This window comes from Lottia gigantea, assembly GCF_000327385.1.
Source record: "Lottia gigantea unplaced genomic scaffold LOTGIsca_15, whole genome shotgun sequence".
NCBI lineage: Eukaryota > Metazoa > Mollusca > Gastropoda > Lottiidae > Lottia > Lottia gigantea.
Window position 1 is genome coordinate 117,979 of NW_008707797.1, and position 9,861 is coordinate 127,839.

Below are 9,861 nucleotides of genomic sequence, written 5' to 3' on the forward strand. Positions count from 1 at the left end.
ATAACAAGATCCACATTCATTCCTTATATTTACATTGGTTTATCTTTTGTGATAAAATACGCTAAAATTGTAAAAATACCCGAAACCATTGCTGCTTAATTCACCGATATCTGTCAATCAAGTTCACCGCCCCGCCCTAACAATATAGTTTTATAAATAGACAGTCTTATTTGGATGATAGAATTATCAAATATTTATTATTCCATTGAAATATTAACAACAATTGTAAATTTAAATAAATTGTAAAATTAGATTAGACTCTAGGTAAAAAAAACTTGGGTCAATCCTTGTTTTCGTTTTCGATGTATTCATATACCTTATTGTCACGTGACAAACTACAGTTATTGGGAAATAAACGCCGGTTTGGCTAACTGGTTTATTGAAGGGAGTGATAGTAGAAATGTAAATATTTAACAAAAACCCTAATTCATAGTAAAAATATTCTGTTTTTTGATGTAATTTAAGTCAACCTGTGAGGTATATGGTGTTTTCTGATTGAGTAGGTTAAGCCTTGAAAAACTATCCAGGTGTTGACTAGATGTATAAATTAATCAACCTGTGAGGTATATGGTGTTTTCTGATTGAGTAGGTTAAGCCTTGAAAAACTATCCAGGTGTTGACTAGATGTATAAATTAATCAACCTGTGAGGTATATGGTGTTTTCTGATTGAGTAGGTTAAGCCTTGAAAAACTATCCAGGTGTTGACTAGATGTATAAATTAATCAACCTGTGAGGTATATGGTGTTTTCTGATTGAGTAGGTTAAGCCTTGAAAAACTATCCAGGTGTTGGCTAGATGTATAAATTAATCAACCTGTGAGGTATATGGTGTTTTCTGATTGAGTAGGTTAAGCCTTGAAAAACTATCCAGGTGTTGGCTAGATGTATAAATTAATCAACCTGTGAGGTATATGGTGTTTTCTGATTGAGTAGGTTAAGCCTTGAAAAACTATCCAGGTGTTGGCTAGATGTATAAATTAATCAACCTGTGAGGTATATGGTGTTTTCTGATTGGAGGTTAAGCCTTGAAAAACTATCCAGGTGTTGGCTAGATGTATAAATTAATCAACCTGTGAGGTATATGGTGTTTTCTGATTGAGTAGTAATTGAAAAACTATCCAGGTGTTGGCTAGATGTATAAATTAATCAACCTGTGAGGTATATGGTGTTTTCTGATTGAGTAGGTTAAGCCTTGAAAAACTATCCAGGTGTTGGCTAGATGTATAAATTAATCAACCTGTGAGGTATATGGTGTTTTCTGATTGAGTAGGTTAAGCCTTGAAAAACTATCCAGGTGTTGACTAGATGTATAATTTAATATGATGAAATACAGGATGTGACTTTCTAGTTTGATATTTAAAACTGTTATATTATATATGTTTTATATTTCAGTTACAACACTGTGAAGAATTGAGACAGAATTTATCAGTATTAATATTCTCTAAAACATTATTATATTATTAATATTAAATATACTACCTAGCTCTTTCATTCTCTCTTATTGTTTTATTATGGGAAGCTAGGGTATCCCCAGCTATGAATATCCCAGCCCCTCCCTTAGTTTGAGTCTAAGAATCCTAATAAAACTGATGATGCTATTTTTTCAATCTCACTTTCTGTTTTATATATGGAAAGCCAGGGTGGCCTATTTTTTGGAGATCTCCCTCTGTAAATATCCTATCCCCTCTTCTGTTGGAAACTTAAGAATTATTGTAATTAAAATACTTATGTAGACTACTTTCATAGGAAACTACGTATGGGCCTCAAAAATTCCCCCCCCCCCCCCCCCCATTTTGTCAGCCTGCCACCTATTTGTAGGCTACCCACAGTCTCGGGAAGCTGACCAAGAGTGATATATCGAAATGAACCCTGGTATAAGTAACACTAAGATACAAATCATGGTCCCCTGCTTGAGAACAACTTTATTTGCCTGATTGGAAAGGTCGTCTAACTCGTATTCATGTTAAAGGAATATTACCTCTAAAAGTGAATAATGGAAAACTTTTTAGCGTTTTTGAATAATTACTATGGTTATTTAATGAATTTTATTGGATTATAGTGGAATTCTGTATAGTTAGGACACCTGGTAAATCCAACTGATGAGTATAAACTCTTATTGACCAACTTTGAGTATTTAAATTTTATGTTTATTCCAAGAGGTAGTGTTCCTTTAAACCAAGATTATATATAAAAGATATATAAAGTTTCTGTCACAGTGGGTAATTGCTGGAATGAAGAAATAGTTTATTTTTATAACAAATTAACTGTAACGTAACAAATTCTCTTCCGTTCCCGCCCGTTTTACATATTGGCTGCCATCTTGAATCCTGGTGTCAAGTGACGTCATTAAAGTGTTTTATCGTGTAATCAGTTCCACTGTGCACGTGAGAAAACAGACGACAGAAAGGTGTGTGGTGAAAATAAACAGCTAAAACATCGAATATATTTTACTCCATTCTAGTAGTTGTTATGTTATCTATCTGAGAGTTACTCCATGTAAATATTTATCCACCGTTTTCTTATTCCCGACTCGTCTTCACACGTGCACAAACAAAAGCGTTGATTAAAACGAGCGATGTATCTTTAGCTAAGAGTCGTGTATCAAAATGTCCTCGGAGACCCGTGAAATATATAGTTCTAAGGTTGTAGGGTCGATAACTTTCTCAAAACAAGAAAAGTAGAAGTTTCTGTAAATGGCGAAGTGTTTATATCACGAGAGGAAGATGTTATGATAAGTGAAACTACCAAAGAGAGATGACGATCACATTTCACCCTGGTTATAGATTAATTACCCTTCATTATACTTATCTTAAAACTATATTTTATATAAAACTAATTTCACTGTTGTTTTTAACACCGCCCTCACCATCTAATCTCAGCCAGTGTTTTTATGAGACTTGTTAACTTTTTCTTTCTAATCCCCCTTTCAGGCTCCTTTATGGATTATGCTACGTTAGCTCCTAATCAATCCTTTCATGATTTTCTCTCAATGTCCCGAACACCATAACGATTACCAGTTGTGTATGGTTGTGAATAATGAGAGATGACATGAGTACCGAACACAACTCACAGCCTAGTTACATGAGAGTTGCGTTCGAAACTTATGACCTCTTCTTATTTGCAACCATTAGCAACAGCGATGACTATAGTGTGAGGACCCCCCAAGGCTTTCACTTCAATCTTTTTCATATCGGAGAATTGACTGAATAGAACGACTTAAAATAAATTATAATTGTTCAAATATTTTATACTACAGTGCACTTTGTTTACATTGAAAAGAAACACCCTTCATAACAAGAAATTTCAACCGCAGATCACAAATTTTGATTGAAAATTGATCTGTTAAGACAATTTCAAATGATAATTTAATTTCTTAAGACTTGGGTGTGAAGACAGTAAGAGAAATGTACGTCTGATAGAAAAAGGTCCAGAAACAATTGAGTCTGCAACTGAAACTGTCGTGAAAACAAGTCTACATGTGGAGTCTTGTGTTAATACTCAGATTCAACTATCGTCCGCAACTGTAAGTTTCCTGGCAACAGCTAGTAACATTTGGAGAAATTCATCCTGTCTTGATACATCAATAAAAGAAATCTAATTCTTCAGAAATTGAAATGGACAACTAAGAAAACGTTTAGTATTTAATCAAAAAACAATTTTCTTTTCTGGTAAAAACTTGTTTATTTTCACGACGAGAGAAATTAAGAGTAGTATAGAGGAATAAAATACCCCCACAGTTGATCTCGAGTTTCTATTTTGATCTGATGTTCCCGACCCTCACAGAAATAGCCTGGGGGATAAATATTTTGATTCTGTGGGTCTTTGATATAAAGTGATAGGTTTGATACAGCGTGTAGTTGTAAGTTTGATTGAAGATATAGTATGAACCAGTAACGAACATTCTAAAATCAGATCTTTTACCGATATATTAAACAGGCAATATGAACTATTTCATCTTCACGATGGTCAATGTATAAAAAACTTTATCTTATACCTTGACTACAATTGTCACCTTTCTTGTATCACATATGTTTGTAAATGCAGTGATTTGATTGGATTGTATGCAAAGGAATGTAGCCAATCAGAGGTCTCGACAGAAAGTCTGTAAACAATATCCATAATGTTTACAGACTTTCGAGGGCTCTGATTTGCTGTATCCAATCCATTCTGTGCCAGCGCTTTCCTAAGTCGACTTTCATCTCCTTATATCTGACCATTAGCCTACACCTATTCGTCAACTCTCGTCAGTTTCCGTAAAGCACCAATAGGACTTTCAGTGCGGATAACAAGAAAAAGTTATCTGGACCAAGATGCCTTGTACCTCAATAATGATAACACGCCAATTAGTTTCGTATAATTCGAGTCATAAAGAATTATTTAAACAATAAACGAATTAATTAACACAAAGAAAATAACCTTTAAGTTGTTTTATCTTTAACATTATTAAACTGACAAAAACTTGAACTTTTTACTTTCATTTACAAATTTGTTTACCGGAAGTAGATGTTGCCCTTTAAAGATGTACCACGTGACACAAATAGCGGGAAAAGATTTATGAAGCAGCAGATAGCCTAGATCTCGTTAGGTCATGCGAGACGAGATAATATGAGATTTGTGGCCACTGAAGGCATGAATTATTGTAATAAATTGGATTAAGATGAATGTAAATAAAATACCTCGTCAATTCCCATTAATTATAACACGTGACTGTAGAATAAACTGCAGGTTGAGATAAGAAATGGAGGTTGTAGATTGATAAGATGACTTGTGCCAAACACAAATCTTGTCGCTGATAATATTGTATATACAATAGAATAGAAACAAAGTAAATTTTATCTTCAATTATTATTGGGTTTTAAGTTAACTTTGAAGACTCCTAGAGAAACATTTAAATTCTTATCTTCCATTATTATTGGGTTTTTAATCAGCTAGATTTCAAAACGGTTAAAAGAAGGCTTGTCTTCGATACCTGGCTATAGATCTAGTACTGTATGTATATTGTAGATGAGCATTCAAAACAAAATTATTCCTAATTCAATATTTCCCGGTCTAACCAAAATGAAATATCTAAATATTTAGAACTCGATATTTACCATCTTACCATCATTTTAAATTATATCTACAGAAAATAAATAAACCAAGTGCCCACAATTCGAACCGCAAAAAGAAACCCGAAATCAAAACATTATTTTGGGGTAATATTGGTAGTAGCTAATGAACTTTTCACATGAGGAAGTTTATCAATTTTAAGTAAGTAAATATTTCATATGAAAAATGGTATCAATATAATAATATAGTAGAAAAATATAAGAAATTCATTATTTTTAGCTTTCTGTTAGATTATTCTACATAAATTATACAAATATCATTTTTCACAAGAGTTTTAAATTCTTGATATCAACAAAAATAAGAAATAAACCACCTAGAACTGTCTTTAAATTCTAGATAATTATTCAAAACAAATATCATGTCGACAAAAATAAGAAATAAACCACCTAGAACTGTCTTTAAATTCTAGATAATTATTCAAAACAAATATCATGTCGACAAAAATAAGAAATAAACCACCTAGAACTGTCTTTAAATTCTAGATAATTATTCAAAACAAATATCATGTCGACAAAAATAAGAAATAAACCACCTAGAACTGTCTTTAAATTCTAGATAATTATTCAAAACAAATATCATGTCGACAAAAATAAGAAATAAACCACCTAGAACTGTCTTTAAATTCTAGATAATTATTCAAAACAAATATCATGTCGACAAAAATAAGAAATAAACCACCTAGAACTGTCTTTAAATTCTAGATAATTATTCAAAACAAATATCATGTCGACAAAAATAAGATTAGCTCTGTGATATTTTACAGTTGAAATATTGGTTCTTATTAAAGATAGGCGGACCTTTTTTTTCTTCCCCTTATCTTTGACTATCACCACCCTCTCGCTTTAATTTGTAAACTTTATCAACGGTGTCAGTGTTTAGAGAAATTTATGGCCTTAAATCATTCTCTTTTGAAACGTGGCCCACCATTCTTTTAGTTGATAATAGAATTTCTAACGACTCTTGAAAATTCCCGAAAGATATACGGGTTTTATTATGAATATTGGGCCTCGAAAAAACATAATTATTATAAAATTGTATCCTTCAAGGGAACAGAATAAACAACACACCTATGGGATTATAAAAAAAATTAAAATCTTTCAACTTGACATTTTGATTCTGTCTAAAAATACAAACTAGAATTAAACACAACTGAATGAACTCGATATTAAAATTTTATTAAAAATATCCTCATTATTTTAATCAACTATTCCTTTTAAAAAAATGAACTTAAATGCAAAATGTTTGACATTTGCACCATCATCATTATATTCCTGATGAATAAATATTTGAGAGTTATTGAAACATGATGGGACAATAAATCAGGACTCGGTATATGCTATAGGGTGTGCACGTTAAAGAACATTCGACAGTTGGAAATCGATAAAAAGTAAGCCAATTCCGCTGTCCTGGCATAATTTCCTTCATTACACACTGCTTGGCGTTTACCCGTCCACATTGGTCCAAACAGATGCAGAAACAATAGACGTAATACTCATTTCCATCAACTTCTCCTGTGTCTAGTTCAGATTAGAGAGAAATTTGACAGAGTTTTTAATTGCCGTCAGGGCCCCGATATCACACATCGTTAAGATTGAGTTGAAATCTGACAAAATAAGTTTTAAAATATCATTAACAGATCATTTTAGAATTATTTTTAAATGTCTGTATAAACACTTTGTTTAAGTGATGATAGTCTAAAACAATTATTATATTTTAAACGCATTAAATAAATTTCTAGATTCATTATTTTAATTCTTGTTTGCTACTGTCGTGTAGGATTAGAACAGTGTAAACTATAGGGACCCTCTTTAAGTGATGATATCCTAAAACAATTTAATATATTCCCGATTGATTTGAAACTTCATTCCAACATGCTACTGTCTTAGTTTTAAAAACTTTCTGTAATAATAAATATTACTTCAGACTGATAAATAAAGATACTAGTAATATAATAGTAATCAATACAGTATCTATTGATGATCATAATACTACAAGAACCAATCAGTATGCACATTTTGATCAAAAAAGAAGGTAAAATCATTGTGAATTTACACTGAATGTCACATCTGACTTTAATTAAATGATTGATCCATGTAAAATTGTTCTATTTTTAACAGTCCTGAACTTTATATATTTATGGAGGTTTCTTTAAACTTACTCAGTTTTAATACCATAATTACAGTATTTACTAGTATTAATATTAATATTGATATGTTTGTGTTTGGCCTTGTTTTGGAAGCAAGCCTGTATTAACAAAGAAAAGATGAACAAAATGAGCAGAGGGTCTTGGAGCTGTTTCTGGTTTTTGGTATCCATCAATATCTAATACTATAGTATCAATTTAAAGAGTTTGATTTGAGTTCTGGTGGAAGTATTTTGGAGGGTGTGTAATAGTTTCTCTTTAGGATAAAGTCCAATATATCCACTTTAGAATTGACAATAAAGTATTTAATAACAATATTGGTTCAGGAAGACTTTTATATCATACTTTGGTTTCCATTCCATATAGCACCATTGTTTTAATTCCACAGGAAAACACAAAACGAAGTTTTACTCCAATCTGAATATTTCAGTGTATAGCACCAGATCTAATGTTTGAAAATAAATATAGCACCAAATAAAACATTGTCAGCTTCATTATAGTTTTTTTTAATGTCACCACGGATTGTTCTCAGTCTCCCAAACTACATCCGGTGTGTCTGCTATGACGTCACCGGATGTTGATGTCTGTCAGCACACTCCATCAGATATTTCCATTTTGGTCGGAATTTTGATGGAATCTTGTGAGCTTCCGTCACCGCCTGTCACCATTCGACCATTAAATGTAAACGGCCAAGTCTAAAATTATAAATAATATAAAGTTGGATGAGTTATGATAGTTTATAAAACGAGTAAACAGTTTATTGTTCAGCGAGTAATTAATGAAGTTAATTTTGTTATAAACTTTCCAACACACTGATTGATATTTTTAAATATTTATCTCATTTCGGCTGTTTTCATTTTCCTGCCAAATCACAGTCAAATATAAAAATAAAAAATACTGAAAATACAAACAACCTGTCGCCTATGTGAACTCACAAAAGGAGAAGAACCCTAGTCGCGGAGTGGAATCGTGTGTGTTATATTTGAAATTTATAAACTTGTTAACTGTACTGTAAATTTTTAAAATCCTGTCCTTGTCAAATATTAAATTCTATATTATGTTTGAAATAGAACTAATATTCTTAAAGTAAGAAATCTGTTTCTACAAAATTAATAAACATCGATTTGACAAACTGAGAATATAATATAGATATGGATGCTTCGTTTCGTTTCGTTTTTCTACAGATTTCTCCGCTTGCCATCCATGATCTAACAGGATTCTGTGATGGCCATTCGGGGGTTGATGTGGGTTTGAAATATATGTAAATAGTTTTCAGAAGTACTAGAAATGTACGAAAACCGCTTAATTTCTTCAAAAATACTTCAAACTAGAAATTTCTTTTCCAATTTCTATATATTATATCTTTTCTATATACATGTATGATGGCAGAGTGAAGAAAAGACGAGTCGTCATCTTAACTTTCAAACGCAGAAAGTTTCTGGACACTCAAATTTCGACGGTGGACAAAAATTCGTTTCTGAGACTAAGCCTAAGGTAGGATTGGCTATACCGATAACAAACCTATCTCTATAAATCATACTATGTGTATGACTTGTTGGGTCACCCGAATTAAAAAAAAAAAACACGACATAAAGTATTCAGACTCGCATATTATTCATAATATGTCCTATAGAAATTAGGTCATATTGGTGATTTCTATCGAGTCTATATAAAATGAGAAGGACGTTGTAAAAGATATAAAAGATGTTTTTGATAAGAAAACATTAAAATTAAAGGTTGGTTATCATTCTATACACATCACGCCCTGTTGTATTATTATTGACTCTAGTTCTCGTTTTATATACCCTAATTACATGTATCAATTATACCCTGGTACACATTACAGTTTATAGCAGGTTGACTGGGTTGACTGGGTTTGAATGAATAAAATGAATTTAATCATGTGATTGTATTATGAAATGTGCTCGTGACTAAAACTCTCTTTAATTTCATGGATAACTGAGCATGAATAAACTTCTTTATTTGGCTTTAAATGGGATGTTGTTAAACGATTAACTGCAATGATATGTCTTCAAATGTAACGAAAAATAACGACGACCTTTTTATTTGACTTTGACTTTGAATTATGTTTTTACATCCTGATGTTCTGTTCTGTTTGAGCAACGCAATTAATAGTAAGAATTGAAATCAAACTAAACTCACGGTAATCATGGTACCCCAGGTTTAATTAGAATTAGACCAAACCCTGCTTCCGTTTTTTTTCTTAGTTTTTATTTTAAATATAATCACTATGTTAAAAAATAAAGCCAATAAAAAACGTAACGATAGTTTGGTCTAAGTTGCTTAATTACAATGTTACAATGATTGTATAGCAGGAATAACTTGGAGTCACCATGTAATTATTCTAAAACTATATTGTCTAAACTTACAAACTATTTCTCCCAAATTATATGGTTTATAGTTCATTACTACGTTACATTAAACAAATAATTTATCACGTTTCAGACACAATCCGTTACCAACATCATGGATGAATTGAGACGCAGAGGAGAGCAACACCATGTAGTGGGCAATGAGCAAATTTTAATTGTCCCAAAGAACCATGTCTTTAACACGTGGTATTGAGATTATCTGTGGTAATTTCATGC

The 9,861-nt window shown here is 31.8% G+C and overlaps 2 protein-coding genes across 2 annotated transcripts in view; one reads left to right on the forward strand and one right to left on the reverse strand.

Annotated features, from left to right (window-relative positions):
• The window catches only part of LOTGIDRAFT_149685 (hypothetical protein), a gene marked incomplete at its 5' end in the record, with an annotated part of 3,781 nt that extends 2,291 nt beyond the window's left edge, over window positions 1-1,490 (forward strand). Inside the window, one exon of the mRNA XM_009050334.1 lies at window positions 1,393-1,490. Coding sequence (XP_009048582.1) covers window positions 1,393-1,464 — 72 coding nt within the window. The 3' untranslated portion in view covers window positions 1,465-1,490. The remainder of the gene's footprint in view (window positions 1-1,392) is intronic.
• A 6,400-nt stretch (window positions 1,491-7,890) lies between these two features.
• Window positions 7,891-9,861, reverse strand: part of LOTGIDRAFT_99224 (hypothetical protein) — a gene marked incomplete at both ends in the record, with an annotated part of 3,412 nt that continues 1,441 nt past the window's right edge. The window contains one exon of the mRNA XM_009050335.1: window positions 7,891-7,947. Within this exon, the coding sequence (XP_009048583.1) occupies window positions 7,891-7,947 (57 nt within the window). The remainder of the gene's footprint in view (window positions 7,948-9,861) is intronic.